This window comes from Sparus aurata, chromosome 17, assembly GCF_900880675.1.
Source record: "Sparus aurata chromosome 17, fSpaAur1.1, whole genome shotgun sequence".
NCBI lineage: Eukaryota > Metazoa > Chordata > Actinopteri > Spariformes > Sparidae > Sparus > Sparus aurata.
In genome coordinates this window covers 10,257,922-10,274,940 of record NC_044203.1, presented here as the reverse complement: position 1 = coordinate 10,274,940, position 17,019 = coordinate 10,257,922, and the positions used below count along the sequence as shown (strand labels likewise).

The following is a 17,019-nucleotide window of genomic DNA, read 5'->3' as shown; positions in this document are numbered from 1 at the left end:
ATGACAGCAAAATTATTATGTTAAAATAATGGAGAAAAGTTTTTGGATTAAAATTAGAAATCCAGAATGAAAAGGGTGCTAAAAAACCTCCCAGGATGCAGTATATGGGAACCACTGTTACTGCAAGAAGAAACCCAAACTGTACTTTTATGTTTTCCTTCCTATGTGGGTTGAAAGTTTCCTAAACCGCCCCGTGTAATTGAATGAAAGGAGGACTAAGCAAAGAGGACAAACATTGTTTGCCTCCCACACAGCTAAAAGGTAGTTTAACCTTTAGTCTTTGGCCGGAAATTTTTAAAAATCTACAGCTACGACTTGGATCAGACCAGGCTACTACTGCTGATTAGAGGCTCCCATAAGAAGAAAATATTGGACTTGAGAATTTTGGACCCAAACCAAAAATCACTTGCAATTATGCAAGTTGGAAGTCGAAGTGATTACAAAGAAAGAATAATAGATTAATCAATTAGAGAACTGAATTTTAATTATCCCACAGAGGCTTTTTTATTTTGTTTTAGCATCCGCCTAATGTACAGCCTCAGGAACGAGCAGAGCTAGTGTAAAATTCATTGTGGTACAGTACACTTTCGTCTCTGCTGCTAGATTTGTTTTCACTATATTTTTCTCTGAAGTTTGACAGAACACAACTTGCTCTCCAAAGACACCCGAACAGTAAACACTAAAAGATACAGTAAGTCAGTGATTTGTTCATTTTTACCAGGAGGGATGGCCCAATGGGAACACCCCCCTGCCCAGATGCTGATCAATGATCACAGAGATATTATAGGAATGTAGGAATGTAACAGGCAGCAGTGTGTCTCTATGATCCTCTTGATCTGCCATGACTGCATATTGATATTTGTCACTTTCATGATAATGGTGACACCACCTACAAAAACCTGGCTCTACCTGACTGCACAAACGCCAGTCGTGGCCCTCCTGCTCTGGGATTTCAAACTAGACCAACATGGTGGCTTGTCTGGAAACTCAGGTCAGAAAACAGGTCAGAAAAAAGTGTTTCTGAAGACATTTTCAGCAAGAAATATGGCATGCAGTTGTCGAAATCTGATTTAATCTACTCGAAAAGGGTTAGTTTTTATTTACCTAAACCTTATGCAAATAAGGAGCAGGCAAGGCAACTCTCTCAAAAGGTAATGCTGGTTACACAGAAAATGAATGGAAATGAGTGCCCTGACACACCAGTGTGGACTACCAATACCTGGCCCTAAAATATTTAGCTAAACAACAGCTCTGCCCCTGAGCTCACTCTGCTACTGGGGGGTAGAGATATGAGATGGTAAGTTAATAAGGGGAATGCATTACTAGATAAAGTATAAATCAAGGCAGAAATTACAGAAGGACAACATTTAGCTTTGTTAATTTCCCTGTAAAACTCTGAACCTTGAACTGTTCTCCACTTACAGGCTCAGAAAAACTCTGCTGGTTTCCCTTCCAGCTGCGACACTTGACAAAGTAAAGGATACTAAAAGCTCTAATTAAACTCTTCGGGAATCGCCAGATTTCTAATTTTCCATTGAGACATGATGAAAATATTTCAACAATCAAAAGTGATTTGGAAAAAAGACTTGAAAATAATTATTAAGGGCAATGTATGATGTGGTTTTCATTTCATAAAAAGGGGCCAGTTGATAAAAATGGTTGCTAAAGGACTCAAATTCTATAGTACAACAATACTTGTCTATAATAACAATGTTAGGTAGTCATTTTTTTCAGTTAGGTTGAAGCATCGGTGAGATTTAGTTTGCAATTCCACATTTTACTTCATGCCTGTGTTGTTTTGATTCTTCAGCCGTGTGTTATTGATTCCAATGGATAAGAACTACCTCTGCTCCCTCTTCAAGTGTCAAATCTGATTATCATACTGCGCAGCATATGACTGAAAGGCCCGAGTATCAACATTCAAAACAACTCACTTGTAAGAAAAAAGCAGATTTAAGGTACTGTGAAGCACACATGCTCAACAAAAGCCGCAGGTATTGTGATCTACTTGTTCTATCTTTTGTTCCTTAATGTCTGTTTTTTAACATTCTGTTTATTTTTTATGTGTTTGTGTCCTTTTCTTTTCGGTTAAGCTCTTGTTTTGTCTTTAAAAAAAAACTTGAAAACCTGACTTGATATGAAGCGTTGTGATTAACCATGGTATTATTTTTATCTCTTTAAATCCTCTTCGCTGAAGGCAAAATTGCCTTAAAAGTTGCCTGTGAGTCTGGCACTGATGCTGTTAGAGCTGAAACTGAGGATTCTTTTGAAAATAAACTTTGAATTGTTTAATTCATAGCATGCCAAAAGATGGATTAGATGTTTCTTTTTTTATGAAATACTTATTGAACTTCAATTTACAATATGAAAAAAGATAGACAAAAATATATATTGGTTATGTTGCTGAATAAGCCTGATGGCTAGCTGACACAAGCTAAACCCTTACAGCTTGTGCTAAAGCTAATGGTTTGTTCAGGTTAACTGAGCTGACATTTATAAGCAAACCTGTTATTCATAACAGCGCAGCAATTGTTCAAACAATTTTCTAGTGGTATCTTTTCTATAAAAAGACAGAAAACTATGCAAGTTCAAGTGCAATCTGCTACATACAATGTAAGCTGTTCAGACATATCATACCATCATTTTTATAAAGTCATTACACATCACATAATGACAGAAAAATAGCATGTAACTGTGAGTTAGGAATACTTTCATTAAGATTTGCCATTGCCACTCATATTTTATGTCATCATTTACATAATTAATTCAAACTGCTCTCTGGACTTAGACTCAAGTCATCTTACTCCATCTAGAACAATGAAGTTATTTACAGTGATACAGTTATAATAATCATCTTATATTTAGCTGAAAATATCAGTCAGTCAAAATGTCGACAGAAGAATTATCTGCAATAGATAGACAGATAGATAGATTCATTGTTTTAATTTTAACTTAAATCTCCAATGTGCTAAATGCTGCATATCTATAATTCATATTATTGCACATTGAATGTGTTACGGTTTAAGACTGAAAGAAACAAAAAAATTGTGAAATCACTTCGGGGTCTGCAAAACTGTGACTGGCATTCTCCACCACATTTTATCAACCAAACAATGATTGATTGATTGATTGATTGAGAAGACGATCAGTTAAGAAATCAGATTAATCGGTAATGGAAAAATATATAAGCTACAGCTCCAGTTACATCGATCTCATGTGTGCAAATAAATCAGGAAGAAAAGCAAAGTCCAGAAACTCTAAAAAGAGAATTTCGAAGAAACTGTTGGACAACAAAAGGCAAAGATGAAAACCTAAAAAAACTGGGAGAACAAAGACTGTGAGGTCTGAGTACGATACAAACAAGAGGGAGAGGTAGATGTGTAGTGAGAAGGGAGCAGCTGCCGAGAGGAAAATCTGAACAGGGGAGACAAATAACAGGTGGAGAAAACCAACACGAGGACAAATCAACAACTAGCAGGAAAGTATGATATGTGAAAAGTTAACTATTGAACTTGCACCTATTATTCTTAATAATTTGCTTTTACAAAAAAAATGCAAACGTAAAGCTGAATTTACCAATACTTTTATTTATAGTATTTATCACCTGACTAGTGTATGCAGTTCCCCTCAGCTAAACTGAGCATTCTAGTATCTGTATCTTTCAGGACATACTGTAATTTATGGCCCTGGACTACAGTCACCCTGTTCACGTCAACACTGTTTCCAGCAACAGCAGGCAGATCCTTCTATGAAAAAGCTCTTATAAACTCACTGTACCTTATATGTTGAGCACCAAAAACAGGGCAAAGCAAGTAAGCGACTAGCTGGTACACATCGTGGAGCATTTAGCAGATAAAGAGACAGACATTTCCCACAAAAGATGGTTGAGACCAAATCAGGGCAAACAGAAGAGGAAATATTGGACTTAAATTGATCCATTGGTCAAAAACACAACTCCAGATAAATGTTAATGCTGCTCCCTGTGTGATGAATGTTTGCTAGTGTGTTTGTTACAACTTCGTATGGCAGGAGCATGTCCGTTTTCTTTGCTTAATAGATCACAATACCTGCAGCTTTTGCAATAAAACATTGTTAATTACATTTTTAAACGACTTCATGTCTGGGCTACTTCTGGTACATTTAGGAAAGATTTTTTTCTTTGGGCTTTAGCTACTTTGTGCACGGAAGCAGCATGGTTTTAACTGAGTGGTCTCATCCGTTTGCTGTAATCATACCAACAGCCCACATGCGTATTCATGTATAGGCTACTGTAACTAAAGACACAGAGGGGGAAGGTGGCAGCATACAGTACACTATAGGCGTTAACACAAACTATGAGCTATCAGCAACTTAAGTCCAAAAAAATGCAAACAGTACATCTCCATGGTCGCCTTCGTGAGAAAACATCACTATAGGCCTGATTTGTACTCCAGCATCTGAAAGCAGTTCAGCAACGTTGGACCGAAGCATCCACAGGATACATGCCCCGCTGCTGCTGGCGGCCTCCGACAGACAAAAAGAAAGAGGAGAAAGCAACAGAAATGGAGGGAGGGATGGAAGTGAAAAGCATGAAGGATAAACAAAAACAAACACAGACATCAAGAGTCATTGAAGCAGTGTGTGAGAGCCACGTGAGGCAGCCCACCCTATGGAGAAAACAGCAGCTGGTGTGTATACTAACAGCCCTACAGGGGCTGTGGCCTCCACAGCCCCAAATATGGAGAAGCAGAAAGGAGCAATAGGAGGAGGGCTCGGTGATGGAGGGGGATGCTAGGGGCTAAATGGGGTGAGCAGTTAAGCCTTGTTGGTTACAGTATTGGCAGGAAATGCAAGAGATTGGTGGTGGGGGGGTGAAGGGTTCTACAGTCCATGATAAAGCGACAAATACAGGGACTAATGGGTTTCTGAAGACAAATCCAATTAGCGTAGGATTCCGTTTTTTTGTGTAAATCTGACATGAGAATTCCAGTCGATTACCACGTGTTGTATTTTTGTAGCTCTGATGTTCATTTCTGTAGGTAGTAAAAAACAATGCACTCGCAAAGTTAATTGCTAACATTTGTGAAACCTATGACAAAAAAATTTCAATAACCTTTATTCCATGACTTAGATGAGATGTTGACGAGCGTAAATTAGTTTGTTAGATATTGAAAACTATGACAAGATGTAGGTTTTGTTTCTGTTGACGAGGCGAGATGGGAGTAAATTGCTAATGATGGGCTTCAGATATTCATGAAATGTATGACATTTACCCACATTTGTACATAGGTCAAAATATAAACAATGCTTCCATGTCATCGATGGACATGCAGATTGATGGCGTGTGGACTCCCAGAATCCCAGGTGATGCTGTCCAAAAGTGACGCCAAGGTAATGACAACAACATGATGGTTTAAACACTTAATTCGGCAAAGAGGAAACGCTTAAGTTAGGTTCCTGGTGGAAGACAGGTTTGCGGCACCACAATTATGAATGAATGAGCCTGGCTTTCATGCTAACTATGGCTCGGTTGATGTGTTTGCTAATGTTAGCTCTCTAGCTTCAAAGCTTGTGAGGGAAAATTGCAGAGCTTGATAATTAATGTTATTACTTGGCCGGGACGTGTAAACTTTTTGGTCGAGTAAATGGAATGCTGTATTATATATTGTCCTATCACTGCAACAAATGGGGAAAAACGTGGCTAAGTTTAAACTACTAAAAGTCAGACCTGAGTTGATGTCGGCCAACACTACACTTAAACCATGATGATCAAAATCATTCAAATGTTACTAAAACCTTAACTAAAGCCTTTTCATCAGAAGAATAAGTCTCTAAAGCAGTTGCCAAAATGAAAACTGTTTGGAACATGGCAACATCGCTAAAAAGAAGCCGAAAGAGATGCAAAACATCTCACTGGTTTTAAACAGATCCACATGTAAGTATGACATTCTGCCAGCGATACAAACAAATAAAGATGATGATGCACACACTCACACTCAGATGATTATTTTCCCAAAAATACAGAACAGATCTGTTATTAGTTGTAAGGAGGTGAACAAAGCAAACCCAGGAACACTTAACACTAATCCAAAATATATTAATTGTGCGTAAATACAATTAACATATGTCACATTAGAATAAACTCTGGCTTTAGACACTGACAGTAACCTGAGTGTAATTAAATTGGCTTACTTAATCATTTCACAGTGAATGAATAACATTCTACATGACCTGGTGATCATTACGAAATATTCCTAACTGATGATATAATTATGACTAAAATTATTACCTATTAAATTATGATTATTAACATTTATTCTAATATTGATTACTATGCTTATTTTCTTGACTAATTGATACATTGTTTCATCTCTCAACGTCTATAACGTGTCTTCAAACTGCTTTATTCTTCACGTATTTAATTGACTATGTCAAAGAAAAACAACAAATCCTGTGAAACAGAAAGAATTACGGCAGTTGAAATTTTCTGTCCATTGACCGATCAATTAACCAACTAATCGTTGCAGCTTTGCAGGCAACAATATTGTGACATGAAATGTCAATATAACTCAACTTATGACTATATAATTAGTTAGCTATATATTCAAGCGCATTAAAGTGCTGTACTGTGAAGCCTGTCACTCTGATGTCATTACATTCATGAGGAATTAGCAGAGCTTTGTATAAACAGGCTCACTGCACTCTATGCCCACATACTAAGTTATTACAAGTCTGCGTTGCTACAGGCCTGCTACACTTATTCTGTCCTTCATGAGTTCCATTCGGTTAAAAACTAGCAACCAGTTAGAATCCACTCTGTGCAGCAAAAATCATAAAAATTCACAATTAATTCAGCCGTGAAAAATAACTCTCCTGACGAAAAAACAACCTAGAGTGATCTGCTCGCTGAAAATGAAAACTGACGTGCACTGAAGTCCACTGTCACTTTACACAGGTTTGGGCTGGGCTCTGTGCTTTCGTCAAAAACTTCCTCGCCTTGGTTAAGAAATGTAAATCGGCGAAACTGGAGCGGAAAAATACACTCGTTAGCAGCGGTAACTGACAAACATGTCGCTAAAGTTCATCCACAAGGCCTATAATAAACAACCACTTCATAAAATCTTCCTCACTTTCACTTATCTCTCTCCAAGCTCTTTTTATGAACCCATTTCAAACAAAAACTTGTAGTAAAACAATAAAGTAAACAATAAAACCACAGAAAATCCCGTTTTACAGTATTTCTCTATAGCATTGTGTACGGGTGTGTTTGTGTGCCTCTACCACCGCTTCCCGCTCTCATCCACCATCTTCCTTTATCTTCTTTATCTCTCGCGCCTTCCCTCTCTCTCTCTCTCCATTTCAATATTGAAGAGAGTTTTATTAAGGGCTAGACTTGTGTGTGCTGAGGCGCTCTCAGTAATTTTCCTACAAAGTGCTTTAATCCATCACACAGCCAACATGTGGCCTTTGCAGCCATACATCATCTCAGCCCAGGGAGGGAGGGAGAGGGAGAGAGAGAGAGAGAGAGAGAGAGAGAGAGAGAGAGAGAGAGAGAGAGAGAGAGAGAGAGAGAGAGGAGAGAGAGAGAGAGAGAGAGAGAGAGAGAGTTGTAGTGTATTTTCTGCTCTCTTCCTCCTCCTCCTCTTCATCCCCTCCTTCTTCTTCTCCTTCTTCTTCTTCTTCTCCACCTTCGTCTCCCACCAGAGTTTCCCACCTGGGAGGAAAACCACATCTTCTCCATGTACTCCTCAGTCGAGTCCTCTCTCTCCATTTACAAATGAGAGTGAGGCATGAGCGAGGATGGAGTAAGGGGAGGGGTGGGGAGAGGGGGGAAAAGAGGGGCGGTAAGCAAAGAGAGAGAGCGAAAATGAAAGAGATGGAGATAGGCGTGAGTGAATGAGTGAGTGAATGAGTGTGTGAGGGAGAGAGTGAGAAAGAAAGAGATAAGGAAAATGGAGAAAAGCTTTACTGGAATGAATTAAAATTGGGGACAAAAGCGGATGAGAGGAAGTGTGCCTGTGCGTGTGTGTGTGCGTGCGCACGTGTGCGTGTGTATGTGTGTGTGTATGTGTGTGTGTGTGTGGGCATACTATAGGAGCAAGGTGTGTGCATGTGTACTTGCACTAGGAAAAAGAAATAGGCAGTGAAGGAGAGGAGATGGGGGAAAAAGAGAAGAAAAAAAAAAAGCGCTGCATTTCCCAGCATGCAGCTGGTGCAGCGTTGCCCTCTGCGTTGCCCCCGGCCAACACCTGCCTCCATTTCGCTCCCTCCGCCCTCCTCGCGCTGAGGAGCAGCGGTGAACTCTGGGCCCCCTGACTAATGGAATGGGCCCTCTCTTCCAACCATTAGAGGATTGGTGTCCCTTTTCGCGCCCCTGGGTGCCCTACAGTACAGCAAAGGGAGAGGAAGGGGCGAGCGAGAGGATGGTGGCACATTGGCCTTTTTACTTCAGCCATACACACACACATACACACACACCTGGTCATAACATAACAGCCTGGAGTAATCCAGCCAGAGTAAGGCTTGACATAGCTTAGCATCTGACTGAGGCTATTTCTGAGAGGATATTAGAAATTCTGAATTGGGTGCAGCGCTATGAGGTTTCGGAGAAGGAGCTCTCTGAATGTGCACGACAGCGGCCCCGGCTGATCGTGGCGCGTTTGTGTGATTTCATTTAGCCGGTAAATCCAGTGCTCTACCTCAATTACATCTGCTTTACTCGGATGGAAAACACACCTCGCGTGTACAGAGGGGAGGAGAGGGGAGTGTGGGGAGAGACATGGAGCGGATTGGGGATTGAATCTCTCGATGAGCTGATAGCACGTCCGCAGACAGCGAGCCAAGCTGTGCCGCAGTAATGTTATGCTAATGATATGGTAATGATATGGTAATCTGCCAGCAGTATTCCGCCTCACTGGAGAGAAGGAAGGGAATCTGGGAGGCCTTTCACCATTGGTTGGAGACCAGGGACTTCCTGGTGTCAGAGTTCAAGACAAAAAACGCTGCGCGCACACACACACACACACACACACACACACACACACACACACACACACATACAGGTACACACACAGGCACTTAATTCTTGAAGGAGTGATCTCAGCTAAAATAAAAACAATGCAACCCCTAAACCTAATCTGGCTCTAATCGGATTTGAAAACTTGTAAGTAAGCAAGAAATAATACCTGTAAACAATGCAGTATCATGTGATGTAACCTTAAACTAGGTTGGCTGTATTGTAAATAAGCCTGCAAGCTGAGCACCCTTTTTTTCTTTTTAATCAGCGTGTAATATCAAGTCGCTGTGCTGTTGTTCTGAAGTGAAACAGAAAATAAACTACTTGAGATCGCGATCAGCTTCTCTTTTCTTTGTCATTGTGTGTGAAACCCTGCACCTGTAATGGCTGCCATTACCTGCCTTGTCGGAGCATCTCTGTCTCTCTAGCTCATAATGACTGCATTACACCAGCACCACAGCTTTGGGTGGCGATGAGACACACTATTGTATGACAGTAATCTTTCGAATCCACTTCAGCACTGCCACACGGCCGTAAAAAACCATACGCAAAAGCTTCCTGTTGTGTTTGTCTCTTTATTTAAATGTTGCATCATTTCACGGCGTCTCATCTTCTCGGGAACAGGCAGATTTACCCCTCCGATTCAAAGAAATGCTCACAAACTTTGAGCCGTCGTTAAACATTTCTAAATGAGCAAAGTGTAAAACAAGCGAGAGATGAACATGGATAGATCACTTTGACACATTTAAAAATCATAAAGACTGACAGGAAAGGCTTCAAGTGTGTCTGCTACTGAAGGGGCACCTGCAAAAAGCAAACTGCAGTGCATCACAGCGAATCTGGGCACGTGGCATAAAGACATCATCTCAGGTTTTTTTTTTTTTTCTTTGTTTTTCTTTGTATTTTACAGTTGCAAAATGGATATGTCAAGTTTGCACAATGGAGAGACGCGATGACATTTTCTTGGATGCCGCGCACTAAATCAAAGAGACCAACAATATGTTGAGTGCCAGCGTGGAGACATTTGATTCCCATTCCACTCATGCGGCATTACCGCTGGAATGCCAGCAGACATCACAATCCTCCCAAGCTGGCGTTGGGCTTGTCAGACTTTTCATTCCACTTCAATGTTTTCAAAAAAAATTACATATATCACAGCAAATTGTGGCGTGTCGGCTTCTTCTTGATATTAGGATATTTGCGATAGGTTTGACTTAACAAAGGCGATTCGGTGTCGGTGACATTTAGCATCAGCCTCTGGCGACAGACAGGTAAAAGGAGCCAGTCAGCAGATTGGACCTGTGGGGATCGTCAAAGTGGGGGTTGTCTGAGGCTATTCTCAGGGTATGTTGGTGCTGGGTTGGACACCTCATTAACACACAAACACACTTAACTGCATATCCTTAACAATAGGCTACAACAGAATCACGACACAGCATCCCATCACGGATTGCTACAGATCTTTCACCATCTCACAAAGTTAAACCAGAAGAGAAACTGCACTGCATAAATTCGGTGTGGCTCGTGTATATTTGAAAGTATTTTTTCTTTTGATTTGGTCATTTCGAGTGGCCACTTTGGGGAGGGACTATCAATGGTGTATAAAAGAGCAGAAAACAATGCAGGAAGAGGCAGAGGTGTTTGTGTGCATACATGAGTGACAATGAGAGAGAGAGAGAGAGAGAGAGAGAGACGGGTGGAGAGGAAGACAGACGGGGGTGGACTGTCCAATACTCTCCTGATAAAGGTCAAAGAGATGTTTTATTCATGATCCAGGCAGCAGCAGCAGTAGAGGCAGAGGCAGCAGGGCCAAGGTTGAAATGAGCTTGCGTCCCTGTTCCCCAGAGCCAACGCTGCACACAGCCTCACACCAGGCCAGAGGAAACTCCCCCGAACTCTTATCAATAATGTCAAAACATGCCGCACGCACACACACACACACACACACACACACACGCCTCCAGTATCACTTATCAATAACTTCAAATCACAGTTTTTTGATTGTCTGCCTCGATTGAAATCGATGGATAGGAATGTGCATCTGCCCCCATACAACAAAGTGTAATACATAATAAATAACTGAAGTGCAAGTTAAGCCTTTTAGGGCAACTCTTGGTGATGAGGTGTGATGTAATAATGTGTTTCCATATTTGCAGTGCTCTATCTATAACTAATATACTGCAGGAGGGGGGTACTAGACAGAACCATGGAGATTATCTTTAGTCGAACTTTTAAATGAAGGACAGTTGGCCACCCAACAGATGGCCGTCATATCCAGATTATAAGATATTAGCTATTTGCTTCAACTCTTTAAATTGGGACTGCCCATACGTAATTAAATGCATGTTAAGGATCATCTGTGTCAGGCACCGGAACATATCTGTATGCTTCACCATCTGTAATGATGAATTGCTTACACAATGTTTTTAATCAAACAGCACATTTTATCCAAGGGATCTGTGTTGATTAGTCGGTCTTTGTGTTTGAAAAGGGGAAGTTAAATAACAGAATCCCTTTTAACATCCTGACTATAATAGTGCACAGCAGGAATGGATGTCAATTCATAAGGGCTCTTACTTTTTAAATCTTTCTGATTGTGAATCTTTCATAAAAGAGAATCACAAGAAGTTCATTTCAAAATATCTCATGCCGTTGAACCGCCTCTTTGAACTCGCTCTCGCAAAAAAAAAAAAAAAAAAAGCAGAACTTCTCTACTCCACCTCACCAAGACCTGCTCCGAGCCCTTATTTCTCATTGCATTTTCTGGAGGAACTGACACACTTTCAGACTCAACAACCAAAGTAACCTTTAAAGTATTGATGTGGATAAATCACATCTAGTCTTCTGACAAATGGAAAGATTTCAGCATGACAGATTAAAACCCAGGCAAACAGACCTAATCATCTCCAAAGACATTCAACTGGATCCTATTCCACATATAGGAGGTTCTTAAACTAGAGGATTGCTGGATGAAGAGTGTGTATACGTGTGCCTTTCTGGGTGCATCTATGTGTCTTTTTGTGTGTATGTGCGTGTGTCACTGTGTGGACAGCCTACGCAGTGGGTCTTTGATCAGATATGAAATATTCAAAAATGTTGATGCAAGTCAGATATCCATCCAACAGGAAGCAGAAGTCAGCACTTTGGCCGCTCTTGAAAAACGGACTTCAGTAACCGGATGTAGAAAATGTAGCACTGCAGGCCCCACAGGTGGAGGCAACATCAGGGGTTTAAAACATGCACTGACCCGTTGTATGAACTCCAGTCTGTGCTGCTCTGCCAGAGTTCTGGCTGCACCGATGCCTCCATCCATGTGCACTGCATAGAAGACATGGCAGTTGGTCCCACTATGCCCCTCTGTGGTCACTAGTTTCCTCTGCAGCAGGCAGCCAAGCACCAGCACAACCGCCCTGAACATCGAGCCTTTGAAAAGAGCATTCAGAAAATGACTTTTAAACAGCAAAGAATAGATGCACTTACAAAACTTTTCACACATGTATGTCAATTATGTGTGTCTTAAGACACGTCAGTCTTAGCCCATCTTACAGTATTGCATAATCCTGTTTGAGTGTGTGTTTCTGAGTAAAACAAGTGTAAAATGAAACCTTACACAACAGTGAGATGAGCATGACAGAGTGCAGAAAAGCACGGCAGTCGGGCGGCAACTAATTATGATTTAATTTCAGGTTAACCTGCTAATTAACTAGTTAATGGTTTTGTTTCTGAAAAAGAATAAAAATGGTGAAAAAGGTCCAACATGATGCATTCATACAGCTTGTTTTATCCGATCAACAGACCCAAACTCAAAAATATTCAATTAACGAACATATATAAGTAGGAAAATAATCACACTTTCACAATTGAGAGGCAGGAAACAGCAAACGTTTGGCTTGAATAAAGACTGCAATCACCAAAATAGCCTTATCAAAATAGTTGCAGATTAATTGTTTTTACTTCGCGTCAGACATCATTTTCCTTTTATAAACTAATATGCAACAGTATTTGGTGTCCCACTGGATCTGCTCATTCTCCATTGGTTCTTAATAATAAAGTCTAAAAACTGACATGAGAAATATCTATATTAGAAAAACACAAACACCTACGGTTTTCAATATTATCATAACACTCCAAATACCATCTAACCACACAAATGAGTTTATAGAGTGTGGGATTCAGCATCTCAGCGCAAAGTATTGAACATTGGCAATTGTGAAACAATTTGCCCACAGCCACCTCCTCTGTACTTTTGCATGAAATCCACAGTGGCTGCCACCTACAGCATGTGAACCACCCACCTGTAGCCACAGAGAGTGAAACGTCCAGGAGAAATCTTTCACCCAGTGCGATGAAAGCTAGAACTCTGGCATCGGGGGCCCCAAGCGAGACAACGCACTCTCTCCAGTTCCCAACCCACACGTTTAATCTCCTGGCCTTGATGCAAATGCTTCTGAGAGCAGAAAAACAGCGGCGCTCTCATTGTGTGAACTAACTTCCCTCTTTAAGCAAAACAGGAACTTTATCAGCCTTTTCTTTATGCCTGCACTTTCCTGTGAACGATGATGGAACTAAAAGTTGTCACCTCACTCTTCTCAGTATCTACTCAATAAGAAAAAGCGCCCAATGCCCTGTTATTGAAGAACATTACTTTAACTCATACTTTCACCCTGATTACATAAGTAGCTGTTGATCCATGAAGTTGGAATCAACTTGTTTTATGAACATATATATATATATATATATATATATATATATATATATAGCAATTATGTAAATTGTTGTATTTGATCAGTTGTTTCCCACATGTTGTCTATTGCCCATATACACAGATCCTCAAAACAAACAACAAAGCTGCATCTTATTAGAGCTGCAACTGTGAGTCTATTCGATTGTAGTTCAAGTCACCTTTTAATTGTGAAAAATAGAGGAGTAAAGAACCAGAACATATTCACATTGAAGAAGCTGGTGAGTCTGGCCTTTTTTTTCTTTAAAAATAACTTACATTGACTTATCAATGTACAATGTGTGGACAATTAATTTATTGATTAATTAAGCATTGCATTTTAAGAACCTAGGGAAGCACAATATATCATTTTAGCAAAGAAAACACAATGTGCAAATGCTTAATAGTCACATCGCAGGATGTGCAATGTCAAATACAGCAAATTAACACGAACAACAACTTATTTGCTGCTTGATACAAAAGCAAAACTCGCAAAGCTCTCATTTCCCTTGACTAACTTACAAGAGATGTCTGTCTGCTATTACATAATTGAGTCCGTGTTTAAGGGTTTGTGGATACATGGGAGTTTGTTGCTTTTGAGTGACATGCAGACTCTGTGTGCACAGCGAACCACAGTCAGTCTTGATCAACATATCAAACAAAGCAAGGCCTGCTGTGGTGTTTTCATGAAACCACCCCAATCGACTTCGATATATTTGCTCTTTCCAAATTGAGCTGTTCAAACTATCTGGAGGACCTTCCTGTATGTTACAATAAATATACAATACTGTGCTATTCTTTTACAAACCAAACAAATAATTAATTGATTGTGTAATCGATAAAATAATAGAATACATTATTATAAAATTAATCGTTCGAACTATATCTAATCCTTGTGAATATGGAACATGTTGTCTGCAATCTTTGTACTTTTTGCATCTATTTGGGCCATTTCACTCCCGTAATATACCCAGCAACATTCAGTAAAACTCCAAACCAGAAGATTGAGATCTCTCACTCTCTATATAATTCTGTTTGTATGTTTATCTGACTTCCCTTCAAAAGCAAAATGCCTCCTCCTGCAGCATTTTCGCCCCAAACAACAAACAGTGCAGCTGACCACCGTTTAAAGTCTACAGCACCATTCAGCTCCAATCTCTCAAGCCACTGATTGAAATCGATAACCTCACTTGGGGCTCGGGCCCCAGTCAATCCCACTGAGGTGCAGGGCCGGCAGCATACACCCCACCCAGTGAGGAGCGGGCCTCGGGCAGAGATGAAGTAGACAGGGAGCGAGGGAGGGAGAGAGGGAGCGCACATGAGACTGGAGTACAGGAGAGCCACATTGAACAGTGTCAGGGCCTCTGGGCCTACTGGGACGCTGATAAAGTACCTGGACATTTTTATAGACAAACTACTTATTTCCGTCCTCATATCGCTTGGGAAGACTGATAACTTTATATTCCTCTCAGGCAGTGGAATGAAAGGAGGAGGGGGGCCTTTCAGGAGTTTAATTGATCAAACTGTAGCCACAAGGGTTTTTTTCTGGAGATAAAAGGGACTAGCACTCTCCCCTGTACAATACAGAGATCTTTTAGAAAGCAGACCCAATGAAAAAAGAGAATGTAACTCATTATGCAAAGTCATTACAGGCCTCTGACTACACTCCTTAAAGAGGAGGGCGTTAATGGTGGAATTGTATCGTACAGGATTTCCAGAGGTCAAACTACCGGTCAAAGGATAACACTATTTTACAATGTCCAGATTATTACTCCAACCAAACTTAAAGATGGCTGTTTTGAAGCCAAACTTAAATACCGTGGCTATTTTCAGTGTCTGACAATCGTAAAATATCATTTTAGCAGTGTTAACATAACATGGGGGCCCACTGGAGTCCACATCTCCTTGTTAGCAAGCAGTCCAAAGCAGAATATAACTTTACTTTCCTACCGGAGCAGAACATGTCTTTGTTTCAGTCAAGACAACAAACACAGTAAAAACAACACAGCTTTACGGTTTGACTGTATTAAATATTAGTGTTTCTTATACAGCCATCATCAATCATTAGCAACATATGTGTAAAAGTTGTTACAAGTAATTGAAATATCCTGACACAGGGATATTTTTGTTTGTTTATTATATTGTTTTTTGTCATTCTTATATATCTTCTTTTTTTTTTTTTTTTCCAAAGGTGTTCTGTAGGTTTGTCAAGGAGGTATTATCTCATACTCAGAGTGGAAGGGATGTTCAATGTGATATCATGTATTAACGTTTCCTCTACAGTAACATTTAACATGGCCTGTGATGATTTTGGTCATTTATATAATTTGTTAATAACTGCTGTTCTAACATCTCTGGCCAAATTGTTTTTTGTTTGAAACAGTCAGGTACCAGAACAAGTTACACTGCAGTGTTGAAGTGTCCTTGAACAAGGCACTAATGCAGCATCGATGCCATATTGCTCAGATAAGTACAAACAGCCAGGTCAGAATAACAGTTCAGGACAGCAAACAATAAACAATGTTTCCCAATTGGTGAAAAGAACTACAGAAGAGTCAACAGACCATTTGCAAAATGGCTGCAAGACCACCACTGTTGGCAGTTACATCTAAATCAAATCAAATATTAACATTGATAGCATTGATTAATCTGTGTCAAAAGGATGTATTCATTGTTAGCTTTGTATGTGGTTTCACTTACACATTTGTTAAAGCAAAATTATCTTTGTGACTGCACAGTGAGCAGGAGAGGAAACCATTTTGGAAATAGTGCTGCAGCAATGAATTAATGAATTAGCAATTCATTGGTAAAAAGAAAATGAATTCCCAATTATTTTCATCATTGAAGAATGGTTTCAGTAATACAACACTGGCTGGTTGCAGTCTCTTAAATGTACATATTTGCTGCTCTTCTTTGTTATTTATGATAGTAAATGGACGGTTGGTTTTGACAGAAGGAGCTGTGTGAAGATGTCAGTTTGGGCTCTGGGAAATTGTGATGAGCATTTTTGACTTTTTTTTTTTACATTTTAAGATTGATCCATTAATCAAGAATAATTGTTAGTGACAGCTCGACTTGGAATAATGCATGGACTCTCCCAGGTTGGAATGAAGGGAGGTTTTTCCAATTTTCAATGTCTGTGAATACTACAGAAATGCATCATAAACCCCCACCAGCAGCTGTTCTGCAGGTGACCATAACATACAGTATGACCCTCTTGTAGGTCAGGGATAAGGGGCCAAAGATCGCTGATACACCTGCATGGGTGTTATCACTTGTTTGCGGAGAAGGAACCCAATTTGTG

At 40.1% G+C, this 17,019-nt stretch overlaps 1 protein-coding gene across 8 annotated transcripts in view; it reads right to left on the bottom strand.

The window, feature by feature from the left end:
* Positions 1-17,019, bottom strand: part of LOC115567647 (neuroendocrine convertase 2-like) — a 194,477-nt gene that overhangs the window by 175,619 nt on the left and 1,839 nt on the right. For 7 of the 8 annotated variants that reach the window (XM_030394421.1, XM_030394425.1, XM_030394428.1 and 4 more), the window contains one exon: positions 12,243-12,418. In XM_030394421.1, coding sequence (XP_030250281.1) covers positions 12,243-12,413 — 171 coding nt within the window. In that variant the 5' untranslated portion in view covers positions 12,414-12,418. Of the gene's footprint in view, positions 1-12,242; positions 12,419-13,290; positions 13,419-17,019 lie in introns of those variants that run through there. The other variant, XM_030394427.1, reaches the window with a different exon arrangement.